At 46.2% G+C, this 17,297-nt stretch overlaps 1 protein-coding gene across 1 annotated transcript; it reads left to right on the top strand.

Moving 5' to 3' along the window:
* Window positions 1–548: 548 nt before the first annotated feature.
* On the top strand, window positions 549–16,027 carry CCSAP (centriole, cilia and spindle associated protein). Its single transcript, XM_082305646.1, has 3 exons — window positions 549–904; window positions 9,798–10,081; window positions 12,133–16,027. The coding sequence occupies exons 1-3, from the start codon at window positions 610–612 to the stop codon at window positions 12,304–12,306; spliced, it is 753 nt and encodes a 250-aa protein (XP_082161772.1). The 5' UTR covers window positions 549–609; the 3' UTR covers window positions 12,307–16,027.
* The last annotated feature ends 1,270 nt before the right edge of the window (window positions 16,028–17,297 follow it).

Below are 17,297 nucleotides of genomic sequence, written 5' to 3'. Positions count from 1 at the left end.
AGAGGGGTCCCTGTCGCTGCAGACGCCTCTGCCCCCGCGGCAGGCCCCCTGCCGCTACCCGTCCTTTTTGCCTGTCAGAAACGGAGCCCGAAGCGGCGGCTACCCCTGCCGCGGTGTCGCACGAAAAAGGCGCTGCCGTTGCCAACGCATTCGCCCTGACGCAGTGCGCGCACCCTGTGGGTTTAAATGTCCCCCGGCAGCAGCAGGGCTGCGCTGTCCCGCCTCGAGCCGGCGCCGGGGCTCCAGCACCCCCACCGCGGGGCCCCGGGCCCCGGCCCCGCGGCCGCCCTCGCCCCGTTCCGTTCCCACTGCGTCGCACGGCGTGGCGCTTTAACGTCGCTTCGCTTCACCTGGCCCCCCCGCGACATCCCCGCGTGACGGGCCCGCGCGCGCCCTGACGCCAGCGCGGCGGTGGCGGTTGGGGGGGGGGGAGGAGGGTGGCGGGGGCGCGCCGCGATTGGCGCGGGGCGGGCGGGGGCGGGGCCGGGCGCCGCTGTTTGGATTTAAACGTTGCAGCGGGAGGGGGCGGGCCCGGCCGGCGGCGGGTCCCGGCGGCGGCGGAGGCGGAGGACCCGAAGGGCCCGGAGGACCGCGGCTCCCGGCCCCGCCATGGTGGTGCCGGCGCGACGCGTGAAGACGGAGTACATGAAGCGGTTCAAGGAGCCCAAGTGGGAGTCGTGCGGCGCCTGCTACCTGGAGCTGCTGCGCTACCGCCTCAGCCGCCGCCTGCTGGAGCAGGCGCACCGGCCCTGGCTGTGGGACGGCTGGGAGCAGGACAGCGGCGGCGGCGGCGGCGGCAGCAGCACCGCCGGGTCGCCCTCGCCACCGGGCGCCGGCAGCCCCGCGGCAGCGCAGGAGGAGGAGGAGGCGGCGGCGCCGAGCGAGGCGGGACGGGCCAGCCCCGGTACGGAGCGGGGGTGACGGCGGCGGCGGGGGTTGGGGGGGTCTCCGGTCAGCTCGGGGGCGCGGGCCTGCAGTCCGAGCCCCGGCTCCCCTCCGGCGGGGCCGTGCTGCCCGCCGCCGCGGCCAGGCGGGCCCCGCCGCCTCCTCTGCGGGGGGCGTCAAAGATGGCTCCGTCCGGGCGGCCGCGGCGAGGTGCGGGCTGCCGCTGCGGGCTCCCCGGCGGCGCCCGGCCCCCGCGGCGTGACCGTGCGGGGGGCGCCCGGACCCCCCTTCGCTCGTCTTACCGCCCTGGGGGCGGGGGTGCCCGCAGGGGCCCGGCCCGGGCGGCGGCGGAGGGGGGGCGGTGGGGGTGCAGGGCCGGCGCCGAGGAAAGCGGGCGTCGGGGCTCGCCTGGGGCGGACGGGGGGCGTGCGAGGCTTCCCGCTGGCCGCCCCCCGGACCAGGGGTGCGGGCAAAGCGGAGCAGCCAGGGCTGGGGGCGAAACCTCTCCTCTCGACACCGAGGCCCGGTGCCTTTCCCAAGCGCTCGCCCTTGCCGAGCGAAGGCAGTGAAGTGCCATTAACCCGGTCCGGGGTAGGCCTGCGGAGAAGCCGCAGCTGCGGCATCGGAGGCGTCTCTTTAAAGAGCCAAGTGTTGGGAACGCTCACCCTGAGTCACAGCCGCTTATGTAAACTGTTGCCATGGGAGCGGAGCATCTCTGCCGTGATACAAGCAGCGTCTCTGGCAAAAAGCAGTGGCAGTAAGTTGGGCTGCGTGCCAGCGACCGGCACTTAACGCGGGTGCTTTCCGGGATCTGCATGCGTAACCTGTCTCAGCCCAACACTCGTTTTTTAACGCTACCTGAGGTTTGGTCTTGGGTTTGTAGCTGAGTACAGGTAACTCCATAGCCTTGAGCAGGTGCAGAGCTAATAGTACTTTGCTCTGTTCTAGTGTATCTTGCCTTTTGATGCCTCAAGAATTAACTGTGCACAGTGTGTAGACAGGTAACAACACCATCAAGCTTCCAAAGTTGGTATTTTTTTTATGCCATAGGATATCATCTCTTACTTATAATGAAAGAAAACTTTATCTGGCAGCCATTCATTGGTGTTTTGCAATGTCTTTTGAATTGGCTGTATATCTGTTGCACAGCAGCAGGGAAGATCCTGGAGAACTGTTCAGTTAAGCCTCGTGCTGCCTGGGGGTTGTTCTGGGGCTAGACCTGCTTGTTTGGAGTGGGGAGACTACTTAATCTGTTTCAATGTCCCTTGGGGCCTGAGCTTACCAGAATTATCTGTATTCTGATATTCAAGGCTAAACTGCATTCATTGTCCTTAAGAATACCGTGTTCCACAAAAGCTTTAGCCATGCTGTCATCTGTTCAAGAGGCCTGGTGCTTCAGAGCATGCTAGTGACGTGGGGTTTTGCAGTGAGCGGTAGTCCACGGTAGCCCACCCGTGGCTGGGTGGGCCTGTGGTACCCAGCCCCCTGTGGGGGTGCGCACAGCCTCTGGCTGCCAGGGTAACACACGCTACATCTCCAAAGCTGTGCAGTGAGGGAAGCACCCCAGTTACCCAGTATGTAACAAAGTATTAGTGGGTCTAATCTTGCTTTCCTCAAGCAGGCCTTGAGGAAGGTCGACTGGGGAGTATGTGCAGAAGGTGCAAGTATGCAGCATCTTGGCGAGAAGAAGCACTCAGGGATTGCAAAAGAGGAGGCAATAGTTGCATGGGAAAAGGTGATGTGTTCTGATGGGCAGTCTAAAGGCTTGGCTTCCAGTGAGAGGAGGGTGGAAGCTGTTGAAGCTGCACTCAGAACTTGGCACTTCCACCTTTTCTGATGGAGTCTGAACACGTGCCAGTCTTGGGCAGTTGCGGTAGGGACCAGAATTTCATTCTTCTGCTCATTGAGCCAGTGGGGTGGAGCAGGTAGCCTGCTACATTCTCGATGGGACTGGCAGTTGCCAAGGCTAGAGGCTGCTGGCCAGGGCACTCTGCTCAGTCCTTGGCCTGCTCCCTGCTGCTCTCCCTGACTCCTCTCTGCGAAGAGATCTGGCTGGAGTTACTTGGTAGCCTGATTCTGGTAGGGTCAGTTTTGGTGGTAGATAAAACCTTGATAGCTGTGGATATGCTGCTCATGCAGCCACTTTCTGTGGTCAGTGATGGTGTGTGTGACTCCCCAGTGCATGCAGAGTTGTGTCCTTGCTTACTGTTTCCTAGTGGCAAAGGGACTGTGGGGCAACAGTGGCCTGTCAATCTATGGGGTCTGGGGCAATTGTGCCTCTATAACTGATGCAACTTTGCCATGGCTGCTGTAAGGGAATACCTAATGTTCTATTAGGTCCTTGCTGTTTTACACCTACAAGGGGAGAAAACTCTCTACCTAACATGCATTTCTTTGCCAAGTGGCTTAGGATAAATGTTTTTCTAAGTTCTGCCAGTATTTAAGAGCTTTGCAAGTCCTTAGCAAAAGGGCTGAAAACAACTCTGCTTAGGCAGCTGGATTAAGTGGAAATTTATTGTATAGTAGTGTGTGCACTAACATGTAAGCAAGCAACTCATTTGGTATTGGACAATTACAAGGATGTATTTTTCTTTTGCTTAGTGGCTGGCTAATTAAAGCATGCAGAGGAGATAACATAGAAACTACCACTCTGTGAATCTTCCATTATTCAACTGCTTTTTTCTGGAAGAACTTAATTACACTGAAGTGCTGTGGGGGTAGCTGAGTGTGCTCGTGCTGATGACATCTTTTGTCTTCTGACTCTGACATCCACCCACACGCTGCGGCATCCTGGTCGTTACCTGGCTACTGCTGCTTCCCTCTGTTCTGTGGGGACCCTGATCTCTGGCTGAGCGGTACTGACAGTGCTTGTGGCCAAGTATGCTTGGCCAGCACTAATACTGCCTAGTATCTGAGGTAAAGCCGGTTTGTAATGGTGTTTGTGGCCACTGTTGCTTCTTTCCCTCATTAAGATGAGCCTGTAGCCATTTGTAAAGCTGTTTGTAAATGCTTCTGGTGTGTGTAGAGAAAGCTGATGTATGCAGCTTGACTTTGAAGTTTAGTGGTGTCGGTCTAAAGTACTACCAAGGTGAACACCTGAGATACAGTGACAAAACGAGTTTGTCCTACCTGCTACCTGCTGTCTTGTGTTTAAGCTATAGCTGAGTGGTACGAAGGTGCGCTTGGTGGCAACTTCGGGTTAATTCCTTCTGGCCCTGCACTTGCAGGAACTGTTTGTGGGACTGTTCTGTAGAACGTGCCCAGGCACAGAGGTGCTTTAAACATAATCCAACAAAATCTTGACCTAAATCAACTGGTCTAGTTGACACATCCTCAAAACTGTCAACAGAACCCAGTGGGCTGGTAAGTGAAAGACGGGAGCTCTTGGCAGGAGCGCTGCTGTCAGACCTGTTGCTTGTGAAATGATACTGCTGCACACACATGCAGGATAAAGGCATCTTTCAATCCTGATTGCAATTTCGCCTTCAGCATTTTTATGCAAGGGTCTTAAATGACAGCAGTGACAAGCTGGTATCGAGGCAGTTGCCACACAGTAGATGGAAAGTGACTGATCTGGATTAGTGCAACTCAGTAGAAGATCCAGTTTCAAACTTGTTCCCTGATTTTGTCTGTCATGATGTTGCAGGTGTATTTGCTGGCCCAAAACATGGGAAGGAGTAGCTTGTGGTGGGGGAAGAAGGCAACAGTGTCAGTTTAGGGGTTTATAGTACTGCGATTCAAAGTTGCTCCCATTTTTTTGGTTTGAAACAAGCTTTGCTATCAAGCCAAGCCAGTCATTGCTTTCTGAACTCTGCTGCAGGTGATGCCTCTGTGAATATAATCAACTCTGAACTGCTGTGGTGGTGGTTGCTCCAATACTGCCTCATACAAGATCTGTCTTGAAGCAATGATGTTGCAATGTTTCAGCTGTAGTAACTACTTTCTGCCTAGCTGTCGTCGGTTCATACCCACAACTGAGTATATGCCCCCTTGGAGAGGCCTTGGAGACCTGCCCTGTTTGGAGAGGTGTTTCTACTAAAGCAGGAAACTCTGAATTCTGCCCATGGCGTTTAAGCACAAAGTGCTTCTCCTGAACCTGAGGAAGCAGCAAACATCTCTGTGTAGAGATAATACTGTTGATCCCTAGGGCCTGTGGGTTTAATCAGAAGGTTGTTGATACTTCTAATAAGTCAGCAGAGCCTTTGAAATGGGATTCTGGTCTGCCCTGTAGGGCATCCAGTACTGTGGGAAGGAGAGAAGCTCCACTTGAGCTTCTCCTGCTTGAGCCCGGGAGGGGAGCTATTATGCAGGCTGGGCAATGCAGCAAGGTTAAGTGACCTCTTCTGGGCAGGAGCTTTCAACAGCCATATTGGGTGGGCCTGGCAGCCTCATTCTGCCTGCTAAGCACTTAATCCCCTCCTGTCCAGTGTGTTCTGCTTAGCATCCATGATGCAGTTTTAAATGTTCCTAGCTTTTTCCCCTCTCCTGTTTAATCCCTGTAATGCTGCAGCCAGTCAGTTCAGTTTCCTGTGTCTGCTGGAGCTGGCACACTGCATGGGAAGGAGACGGGTAGGTGTTGCTGGTGGTCAGGCTCCCTGAGCAGCTGGGTCTAACTCCTTCCCCGCTATCAACTGCTGCTTTTCTACCTTCCTGTGAAAAGGGGTGCCTAACGAAATGCCTTGGATACAAACTATAGTTTTAAATAAAAGGCTTAAATAACTGTTAAAGAGATCTGCCTTGTGCCTTCACCGACTGAGTTCTGTATAAATGCACTGTAGGAGTCAATTCATTGAAATACCTGCTCTAATAGCAGGTGCTCATAAGGTGCTCTAGTAGGCTCTGGCATACAGCATTTACTGTAAGACTGTGCGCAGGACTCTGCCTGCCATTTACCCATATGCTTTTATTGCTATTTTGGGACAAGCTGGCTCAATCACTTCTGCACCAGCTGGAACTATATCCTAGTGAGCAGCATCCCCAGGCATGGCTGTTGCCTTGAAGTAGTATCTTAAAGCTAGAGTATCCATGTAATTGCAGAGTCCTTGCTTTCCTGTTTTTTTAAGTCTCTAAATGCCACCTCTGCTGCTCAAGAACTCCGTGTTGCTCCATTCTCCTTTGTAGAGAAGGAAGATGCCATTTTCCTTTCAACAGAGGATGGAACAGCCTCCCAAAATAAAAGCACTCCTGTTTCAGAATTGACAGCAGTATGTCCCCTGTCAGTGTTTTATGTTCTCAAAACAGTGCTTCCTTCTGATAATGGCCTCTCTTACACAGAAGGGGACCTAGCCAGTCCTTTCTTAGGAGTGGGCTGTGTAGAGATGCACGGATAATATTTTGCAAGGGGATAGCTCTGTGCTGCCTGTTGTGGCTGTGATGAATGAGCTGCCTTGTTAGAGGTGAAGCTGTGTGTCCCAGAGCCCAGGACACAATGCAAAGCAGGTCTTACCACATTGAGGTCACTGCTGCTTGCTTTATCCAGCCTTGGCTATAATGACTGAAACTTTGTGCACCCAATATTTAGATATGTAAAATTCATCTAGCCTTTTTTTTTTTGTTCTCACTCTGTTCTCACTTCTTGCTCCTTTAGCCTTGACTGCTCTTCTTGGTTGTTTTGTGGGAACACTCAACTGAATTCTTAACAAATATTGCTCCAAATACTTTAACACCACTGGCTACTCTTAACCAAATACTCTGCTGTACTGCAGTACCATCTGTAGCGGAATGCTGCACCTGCACACCTTGGAAGGTGTGTGTGTGTATAGGCTAGCCTGAACAGGGCCCAGCACCAGGGCCTCTCTGCTGGCTGGCAGCAAGTAGGAAATGTGCTGGCAAGACTAACAGCTAGCAAGAGAGAGTATGAGGCTCGCCTTATGGGAACGCTGGGGCATGTGGCCAGTCTTCATGTCTTTACCCTACAAGTGCAAAGTGAGTGCAAGAGTAAATGGATGCTTAACCAGTGTGCCAGGTGGGTAACTTCCATTTCATCAGAGCTGGATGGATTGGATGGATGCAGAAATGAAATTAACGCAGTGTCAGATGGGGCATGTACTTGCTTGACTAGCTAAATCACAGCAATTAGCAAGAATGATTGCTGTTGTGTCATAGGATTGGCAAACCCTTCTACTTTTAATGAAGACACTTAGGTAAAATTTGTTCTAGTTGTTTGTGGTCAACCTCTCAATCTGTAAGCAAGCCTTACTACTTCTACACCAGTGGAGGAATTTCCTCTGTACACACCAGCGTGTACTGGTGGGGGCTGAAAGCGCTGAGACTTGGAACAGAGGTATTTTGCAGCCGACCCCTAGCACAACCAGAAATAGATGGTGTGGCAGCAAACTTGCAAGTTCAGCATGTGTACATCATAGACTTTGAATGCATCACTGTGTGTGTCTACCAGAAGGCAGCATCTAATGCTCAAAGGTAGTAAGTGATTCTCTTCAAGTGTCTAATGGCCTGCTGTGCTGTTAGGTTAATAAAAGGCTTTAGTTGCCTTTTGTATAAAAGGCATGGTTGGCCTAAAAGTCACAGAGACTTTAGATCACAATGTCTGCTTGTGCCCACAATGCTTAGGGGTCATACTCTGTGTCTAGCATCCACCTCTAACTTGTCCACTACTGTGGAAGATTTGCAGGATGGAGAACTAAAACAGGGTTCTGTATTTTTCCCAAAGTCATATTTCACTAATGTACTGAAGCAGTATATTTGATTAGAATCATTATAAATCATAGAATCATTTAGGTTGGAAAAGACCTTTAAGATCATTGAGTCCAACTGTTAACCTAGCACTACCAGGTCCGCCACTAAGCCATGTCCCTAAGCACCACGTCTACCCATCTTTTAAATACCTCCAGGGATGGGGACTCAACCACTTCCCTGGGCAGCCTGTGCCACTGCCTGACTACTCTTTTGGTGAAAAAACTTTTCCTAATATCCAACCTAAACCTTCCCTGGTGCAACTTGAGGCCGTTTCCTCTTGTCCTATCACTTCTTACTAGGGAGAAGAGACCAACACCCACCTTGCTACAACCTCCTTTCAGGTAGTTGTAGAGAGCAGTAAGGTCTCCCCTCGGCCTCCTCTTCTCCAGGCTAAACAACCCCAGCTCCCTCAGCCGCTCCTCATAAGACTTGTGCTCCAGACCCTTCACCAGCTTCGTTGCCCTTCTTTGGACACGCTCCAGCACCTCGATGTCCTTCTTGTAGTGAGGGGCCCAAAACTGAACGCAGTACTCGAGGTGCAGCCTCACCAGTGCCGAGTACAGGGGCACTATCACCTCCCTGGTCCTGCTGGCCACACTGTTTCTGATACAAGCCAGGATGCCATTGGCCCTCTCGGCCACCTGGGCACACTGCTGGCTCATATTCAGCCAGCAGTCGACCAACACCCCCAGGTCCCTTTCCTCTGAGCAGCTCTCCAGCCACTCCTCCCCAAGCCTGTAGCATTGTGTGGGGTTGTTGTGACCCAAGTGCAGGACCCGGCACCGAGCCTTGTTGAACCTTATACAGGTGGCCTTGGCCCATCGATCCAGCCTGTCCAGATCCCTCTGTAGGGCCTTCCTACCCTCCAGCAGATCGACACTCCTGCACAACTTGGTGTCATCTGCAAACTTACTGAGGGTGCGCTTGATCCCCTCATCCAGATCACTGATAAAGATATTAGGTTAGTATTAACAGAATAGTTCAAGACCTCTTGTCACCAGTCTGTAACACCTTACAGATCTCAAAGGTGGGAAAATTTTTTTGGCCATTCTTTTCCAGTCAGTAATTATTATCCATGGTCATTCACTTGACTATATTTAATGATGTTATAAAACAGACTTGTTCAAAACAACTTATGACCTTATTGTAAGGCTTACTTACAGCCTTTCTTAGTTTACCAGCCTTTCTCTTAGATTTATGAAGTATTACAGTGTTATACCAGATATGGCTTCCTTCATCTGATGTCTAAGACCCAAACTTTTGTATGTAAGTAGTAGTATGCAGGAAACATCAAGAATTGCTAGCTGTGAGGCACCACAAAGAAAGGAAAACTAGTTCCTCCATAGCTCTATAATGCAAGAAGATTGGATCTTAGGGAACAGTTGTTTCCCTGTGTTTTTATTATTTAATGTCTTAATGCTGATTCAGCCTTCAGTGTTGGTCTACATCTGCAAATTAACAATGATACAGACTTTAAATTCTCCCTCACAAACCCTACTCTACATACCCAATGCCAGGAGGACAAATGCTGGACCCTTCTTACAGAAGGTTTAAAAAGCCTCTGTGGGGGAAATGAGCCTTGGAGAGTATTGCCTATAGAGTGTGGTACTTTAAATGTAAAACATGCTTCACAGAATGGATAGCAAGGGTGATGCCTATCACTTTGTAAGTCTCTGCTTCATACTCCCCTCTCCTCCATAAACAGAAAACCATAATCAAGATGTATGTATAATCAGGGAGCTTGAAAATGAATCACTTTTTTTCTTTCAGTGGAAGCTTATAATATTAGGTATTTAATATTGCACATACTCTTTATCCGACTTCATCTCTGACTGGCTGGCAGCATCTACATGGCATTCAGCAGCCCATATGTTTGCTGTCTGAAAGATGGAAGCATGAAATAGTGAAGACAGAAGATCACTGGAAACAGTCTTTAAAATGCTGCCTGGAGCTGTCTGTTATCTGTAGCCTCACTAGTGAAAGGCATGTTTAAGTATGTGAAAGCTGATGTACAGAGGGATGGGCTTGGAAATATTGTAGTCACTAAAGAAAGAATGAAGGCATTTAAGCAAGGTATACATCTGTTGCTAAGGAAGTAATGACTTCTTCCATTTCTAAAAAAAGCACAGCTTCAATGATGTATTAAGAGAGGCTGTGCAAATCAGACATTACTATGTTGTCATTGGAAGCTTAAAGCATAACTTTTTTTTCTTTAGAGAAAGAAAGAGAAGATCAAGAAAAGCAGCAGAAGGAAGAGCAAGAAAAAACTGTAGAAAACACTTCTGTAAAGGAAGCAGACAAAACCAGCCGTACAGGACGACGTCCAAGTCGAAGTGCCTTGTCCAGTCGTAATGATCGAAGATCAGCCAAAAGCCCTCAAAAGACAGATGCACCAAAGGAGAACAAACATCCGTTTGCTCTGTATGGGTGGGGAGAAAGACAGACAGATACTGGAAGCCAGAAAACTCACAATGTCTGCGCTTCTGCTTCAGCGAATGAAGTAAGTAAAAGCTTCTGTTTTGTTAAAGGGCAGTGACTACTTAGTGCCTGGATAGAACATGTGTCTAATATCTAGGTAAAACTTTTCAGGGATGCCTTTCTTGGAGTGCATGGAGATTCTAGCAATAAATTCTAAAAAAAAAAAAAAAAATTCTAGCAATAAACCTGAAGAGGTTTGACATGTCAAAATCAAATAGCTCTTAGCTGTTACTCTGTTCTGAAACTTCCCATGTTTGAGTAATACTTGCAAGTTCTGATTAAAACTTGGCTATCTTGTTTCTGGCTGTTACAGTGCTACCAGCAAAACCGACTGTTATAAATTTATTTCTCCATTCTGAGCTTCATGAAAACAAGAGAAAAGCAGCAGGCAGTTAGCACCAGGCATCCCACAGCAGGCAGGTACATAAACACTGGGGTAGCGCTTGTGCTGTGAAAGAGTGACTTTTCCTGGGGCGCTCCCTAGGAATACGAGCCTCACTGAGAAGGTATGAATGCTTTGCTGCTAAAATGTCTGTCAAGCAGCTCGTTTCAGTGGGTTGCCAGAAGGGAACTTTTTAGAATCATAAAATTGTTGAGGTTAAAAAGACCCTTAAGATCATCGAGTTCAACTGTTAACCTAGCACTGCCAAGTCCACCACCACCACATCTACCCGTCTTTTAAACACCTCCAGGGGTGGGGACTCAACCACTTCCCTGGGCAGCCTGTGCCAGTGCTTGACAAAGCATTTTTGCGGACAGCAGAATGGTCTATCAGATGGCTGATGGACTGCAAGTTCGGTGTAAAAATTAGCAAAACAGCACAAACAAAATTCAAGGGCAGCACCAGAATTCGGCGGTAGTGGGGTCTGTTTCCTGGCTTAGCAAACACTAAAGTTGGAGTGTTACAACCGATCCATTTCTTTATTTTCTATAACTCTCCTAGGCTGGTAAAACATAATCATTAATGTACCCCTGCCAGTGTCTTGTGTTTATCTTATGACTAATGTAGAGTCTGAATCTATGACCCAAGATATCTGAGGACTAAGGTGGGTGGTGGTCTTGATGTGTAAGAAAGATAGAGCTGACTTCTGATGGGCTGTTTTGGAAGGTGTTTGAAGCATGGTCTTGTCCTTCCTGGACAGTGCAACCCTTTGATGGAAATGAGGAGCTTGGGCCTTGCAGCTCTTGAAAGAAGCTGCCCTTCCTGATAATGGATACTGTTACTGGATTGATAAGCTTTGGTCAGTGGTGGAAACAGTTGACCGGTGCTTTATGTTGAAGCGTAATAGAGGTTGATGCCTGACTTGAGCAGATATATTCATACTTTCTAAGACTTCTAACATTTCTTATGCTAGAAACCCCGTCACAGAACCCCTAAGATCAGGTCTTGAGTTTGGAGTGAATGGGCAGGACACCTGTGAAACACTTCCAGTTATGTAGTGCTTTGTCACTAAGGATGTTTCTTAAAGTGAGAACTACTACTTACTGCCTGGCTAGGTCACTTTTCTCAAATGTTTGAAAGGTGTTACTTTCCCCTAATTGAGATGGGAGACAGGGTTTTAAATCTGGAGATAGAAGCCAGTAAACACAGAAGCTGGCTCTTAAGATTGATGTAGGGAAAACAAGATAATTCATTAATATAAAAATGTATGTAGGTGTGCCTGCAGCATGTACTCAAAGTTAAGTTCTTCAGTCTCTAGTCAGGAGTCTCTAGGGATTTGTCTTACTACTGTGGCTTAGGTTTTAAGGGATGCTTGGGCATATTGAGGGATGTTTAAGAAATTAAAATGGTAGAAATAGGAGAATTGAAGTCTTTATGTCACAGTAAGACTGAGAAACACTCAAGATTTTTGGAATCTTTTCATAGTGTGACTTTGAGGCATTAAAAAAAAATCACAAAAATTTCTGTGCTTCTCTTCTGTTGGTAGTACAAATTAAAGAAGGAAATATAATCTTGCTAGCAAGCCCTGTTTCTTTGGGATGGGTATTGGGACAAATATAAAGTGATCCTCAGCTTTCTTGGGGGCGTTCCTAGGCTGTTTTCCTGCTGTAATACTAACTCTGGTCTTTTAGATTCATGAATCTGCTCTACGAGCAAAAAACAGGAGACAAGTGGAGAAAAGGAAGCTTTCTCAGAGGCGAGTGCGATCAGCGGAAGCAGAGAAAGCGTGGCGAATAAAGCCCTCCCCACCAGACAACCCTTGGATGACAGAGTATATGAGATGCTACTCAGCAAGAGCTCGGTGAATTTGGATTCCCTTAGGCATCTTCAAAAGAAGTTACGCATATCAGGACACTGGTGCAAGGAACCAAACTACTTATGCAAGGTTTTTATAGGGAGTTTCCAGCTGTTAAAATATTTGTTACAATATTTTTATCTTGGCTACCTACCTCACAGTGGGGTGTATTGTTGGAGCCATAACATTTGAAGAGGCTTTTAGATATAGCTACCCAGACTTTTAAACAATTCCCCTTTTGGGAATCTTTCTAATGCTTCATTTGACTTGTTTTGGGGATGGGAGGGGGAACCTTAGCATACAGGGAGTCAAAACAAACACTTTTTTGATCTTGGTTACAAATAATCTGTTGTCCCTTATTTTAAAAGTCCAAGTCATGGGGAGGTGATGTTGGGGAAAGACTTTAAAGGTGTGATGGAGGTGCCTTTGCATTTATAGTACTATTTATTACTTCTACCAAAATAAGTATATTAAGACAGGCAACAGGAAAGCCAGTGGATCTGGTAAACAGCACTAATAAATGTAGATGCTTTAGGCAGGCAAATACCAAGTGTCTGTATATAGAAACTTTCAAAAAACCTTGTTTGATTAGTGAATCTGCTGATGCTAACTTTCATTGCCATTTCTAAGGTCATTAGGATAAACTACTAATTTTCAGGGCAAGAAGCAGCTACAGGGTTGTGTTGCTGTGCCTGTTGTACCAAATAACTGATGTAGACAATCATTATCCGATAACTGCTGCTCAATAAGCAGTTGCTTGTTCTACCAGTATCAAGTTGTACCACTGTATTAAGCTTGTGGTCACACTTACTCTATGCTTAATCATGTAAATGCCAGTTTATTGAAGGAGAGGGCTGGCTCCTGTCTAGTGAAGTCTATTTTTAATGCTTAAGAATATCTATGATGCTCAGTGGGGGTCAGAGTGCAATATGCATTCCATTTGGTGGTATTGTACAAGTATACTGTTAAAGGTTTTGAACTTGAAAATCACGTTGATAAAAGTTGTAGATGAAGTCCTGAGAAGCTTTCTGCCTCTCAAAACTGGGGCAGAACTCCCCACTGTGGTGGGGGGTGAGGGCTAGGGAAGGAAGGAGAGGTAACCTTTAGTAAACAAGAATACATAATGGAGTTTGAACATTCACTTTGTAGGTCATACTTCTACATAGTAAGATAGTCATTGTTTGTGAGATACTCAGTGTTCTTTTTTTTTTTCCAAGCTGCTGTAAATTAATTTTTTTTGTTTGATAACTAAGCTTTAGGCAGATTATTGCTGTAGTTGTGAGCTTCAAAGTTTTGTTGAGATGTGTTGTGTGTTAGTTACATATGTTGGTTATCTCAGTTTAACTGTTTTGAAGCTTGTGTTTTACAGACTGGACACCTTCTCACAGGAGGCACACTTGCACTTCTGCAGCAGAAACCTGCACTAGTCTTAGCTTCATTCCACAACCTCAGTGAGTAAGCAGGACTCTAGAATTACTACTGCAACCAGAGAGTTACATGCTTAGTGAAAAGTTTGATTGGAAGCGTTACTGAAAGAAAGTAATCATGCAAAGGGACCAAGCACTGCTGCCTCCTAGTGTTAATTATATTACATCAGTAAAGGTTTCATGACTCTCAATTTTAATTTTACTAAGATGTCCTAGAATCCATGAAATTATAATCTGATTTTTACCTGCCTGTTAAGCATAAAGCTATAAAAATACAGACAACTCTCATTCAGGCTATCTACTAGAGATCTTACAGCTTTTAAGTCTAGGAATGCAAAGTATGATTAAGTGTGTTTTAAACACAGCAAAATTACTGTATTCCAACTTTTAAGTAAACGACAGGCTAGAACTTCCTAAAACTTTAAACAGTGCCCAAAACTGAGGCAAACTATTCCAGAGGATGCCTTTCTTCCAGATGAGATTCTCTTCCTTTTATATTCTTTTCCTCTTTAAATAGCTGCTGTAAATATGCTTAAGTTGCTTCTGATGCTGTTTCAATTCAGAAATCCACCCTAGCTTTGAACAACAGTATCAAAGCACTAACTCAGTGTTTAACAGCCTTACTCAGTTAAAAGCTCCGCCTGTTCCTGTTGCCCACAGGCTCTGTAGGCTTTACGTAACTACAGCAGATGGACTGTGCCCTCGGTGCATTTTGTCGCATTAAACAGTTTCCTTGATTATCTAGGGCAGGACTCATCTTGCCATGCTTTCAATGACAGCTTCTACAGTTCTCTCTTCCTGCTGAGAGTGGAGGAGCCAAGATGACTATGTGCCTGCCTTAAGTACCCATTTTGGGATAAGGTGGATCTCCCATTAGATATTGGTCTTTCCAATCGTTATAGAAGGCTTAAATGTCTTCTGCCTTGGATACTGGGTACCAAACTTGAAACATCTCAAACAGGCTTGTTCAGGTGTTCTACAGAGCATGAGAATCTTCAACAGCATCAAGGCTGCTGTGTACTGAGGAAATGATCTAGTTCTTATCCTTGTCTGGTCAAGAGCTGTTCCCCACCAAAACAATTTGCTAGAAGATGGTAGTGATGCTAATCAGGTCACGTGAGCCACTGTCATGCTTTTTCAAATGGTCTGTAGCTAAAAATAATCCTGGGTGCTATGTTGGTACTATCTTGGTTTAAGTAATATAATGCCTGAAGTGAGGGGTAAATTATTCTGCAAATCAGGTAGCCTTCCTGCATTTGGGCATTATGTGACTAAAAAAAGGCTAGTAGGCTTTCTTAGACTATGTGAAATAGTATAGTTCTGATCACTGCAAGCTGTGTATGCAAAATAGTTGGCATGTGCCAGGCTGACTGTTATTTTAGTGTTTTGATGTTAACAAATGGAAAGCCAATTGACTTGGAAAGCGGAACTTTTCGAGTGTAAAAGCTTTAATTGTATTCCATAGATTCCTACAGGAGGTGGCTGTTTTGCATCAAATTGGACTCACTAAAAAATGGAAAACCTAGTGAATGTCACCCTATCCATTAAGGAAGTTCTAAACTTTTTGTCTTGCATGGACTCTTGAATTCAGCTAAGTGATGAACACTTCTCACTCCTGTTTTAGAAGTAGAACTTTGTTTGTAAGAGCACAGTAAATACTCAGTTGTCCAAAGTCTTCATTAAAATAACTGTTTATTCCTTTTTGTTTCTGAAAGTACTTAAGCTAAGTGAAACAAGACTTTTACAATGTGTAATGCTGCAATTTAACTATAGTGTTGTGAAGACTAGTGTTTACAATGTAAAACTGCATAAGTAAGTCCCTGTAAAATACAGTAGCATGCCTGTTCAGTCACTGCTGTCACATCCTTGCAACTATGAATTACAGACTTTGTCACTGGAAGCTAAGATATAGTCAAGGTGATAGCTAAACTTAAGAGCCAACCTTAACAAAATTGAGGGACAGACCTGAATTTTTGGTAAGAATTTTATCCAGGTAGCAAATGCACATTTTAATCAATTTTTTAACATGTAGGGAAGTGTATCTGTTCTCTTTTTTTTTTTTATGGTATAATGCAGTGCCACTGAATTATAAAGGCCTCTCTGACTTTTTTTTTTCTTTACTGCGATAGGGACCAAAAGCTAGCAATCTGAGGGCCTCATGTGGTAACCTGAATGTTCCAGTTTATTTTCCAGCTCAGTTAGTGCACTCAGCAGCAAAGCCATATATGGAGCCTGACTCAACACCTTGATGGTATCCCCTATAAAATTAGGGGTACAATTGAATGGGAAGCTGCCTCAGCTATTGTTAGCACTGAATTCACTTTAAAAACTATAGGGAAATACCATCTAAGCTTGAAGCAATATGTGTTTTTTAAAGTTTTTAAACAGTATTTGTTGTTAATGCTTCTGTATTGTCTATATTTAATAGTGTAGTGTCAACTTGTATATGGGAATAAAATGAGTGACACACAGTGCCTTGACTGCTTGTACTGGTTTTTTGGGGTCTCAGGTTTTCCATTACAGGGTGCTTCAGTCTCTGCATGCAAACTGTAGCTTCTGCTTGTCCCATATATTCTCTTCTGGAAAGTTAGTGACAGGCTTCTGTAAGGACTGGTGTTGGGTAAAGGGATAGATAAAAAGTCCAGCTGAGAGCTGAGCTTGTCTCCTGTATTCTTCCTGTAACTCTCCCACAGATTCCCTTTTCCACTCTGACTGGCCTTTTGTAGAAAATAGAGCCTAAAATATAACAGCTATCTGAAGTGCTACGCATGCTGAAGCCTTAGGGAATCTTAATGTAGAACTTTGGAAAAAGAAGGTAACATGGGGAAAAACCTGGAAGCTCTATCACTAAGAACAAGTATACTCTTCCAAATAGGAAAAGTTAAGCTATTAAAGGATGGCTATGCTGAAGTTCTGTATGCTGCTGGCTTCACAGTAAATGAAGGAAACAAAACTATGTATCTATCTTTACTCTCTGTGGAATTACAGTGTATTTCTTGAGATTTTAATTCTGTTTAATTCTTTCTGCATATAGAATATAATGCAAATGAGTGAGTTACACAGAGTAATTGGGGTTTTTTTTTATAGCTTTTTTTTTTTTTAAGGACTTGTGGAAGCTGTGTACTTTTGAGCCACAAGGTACCTAGTTAAATACAAAGAATGGACAAGAGATGGGTCAACTGTGAATTGCCTGATAGTCTGGAGAAGCTGTAAGTGCAAATACATTCTGTATTTTCCCCTTGCTTTAGGTTTTTTAAAGCCTTAACTTCTGAAGCCACATTCTCTGAGAGATGTAGGCATATCCATGGCAGGAAAGTTGGCGCACCTTTGCAGCCATAACCTCTCAAGGGCACACAGGAGGGAAGAGATGGATTGTTCCTCTCTAATAGGGAGTGGTGGCAGCAGCAGCAGGGTTGCAGGGTTGGGGCCCTCACATGCCACAGGCAAAGCTGCTACCAGAGAGTGCAATGAGGGCCCTGCTTCTGGGAAATACACGGAAGCACTCCAGCTCCTTTAGCAGCTGCTGCTGCTTTCTTAGCCGCATGCTGACTATGCAGTAAATTTAGCAGAAGTG

Source organism: Platalea leucorodia, assembly GCF_965183815.1.
Source record: "Platalea leucorodia genome assembly, chromosome: 3".
NCBI classification, from domain to species: domain Eukaryota; kingdom Metazoa; phylum Chordata; class Aves; order Pelecaniformes; family Threskiornithidae; genus Platalea; species Platalea leucorodia.
This window is presented reverse-complemented; position numbering and strand designations above follow the sequence as displayed.

Bases quoted from the DNA above. Each gene is read 5' to 3' on its own strand.
- CCSAP (XM_082305646.1), top strand. From the start codon at position 610: ATGGTGGTGCCGGCGCGACGCGTGAAGACGGAGTACATGAAGCGGTTC. The intron at 905-9,797 runs GTACGGAGCGGG...TTTTTTCTTTAG, and splicing joins GGCGGGACGGGCCAGCCCCG to AGAAAGAAAGAGAAGATCAA. The intron at 10,082-12,132 runs GTAAGTAAAAGC...CTGGTCTTTTAG, and splicing joins CTTCTGCTTCAGCGAATGAA to ATTCATGAATCTGCTCTACG.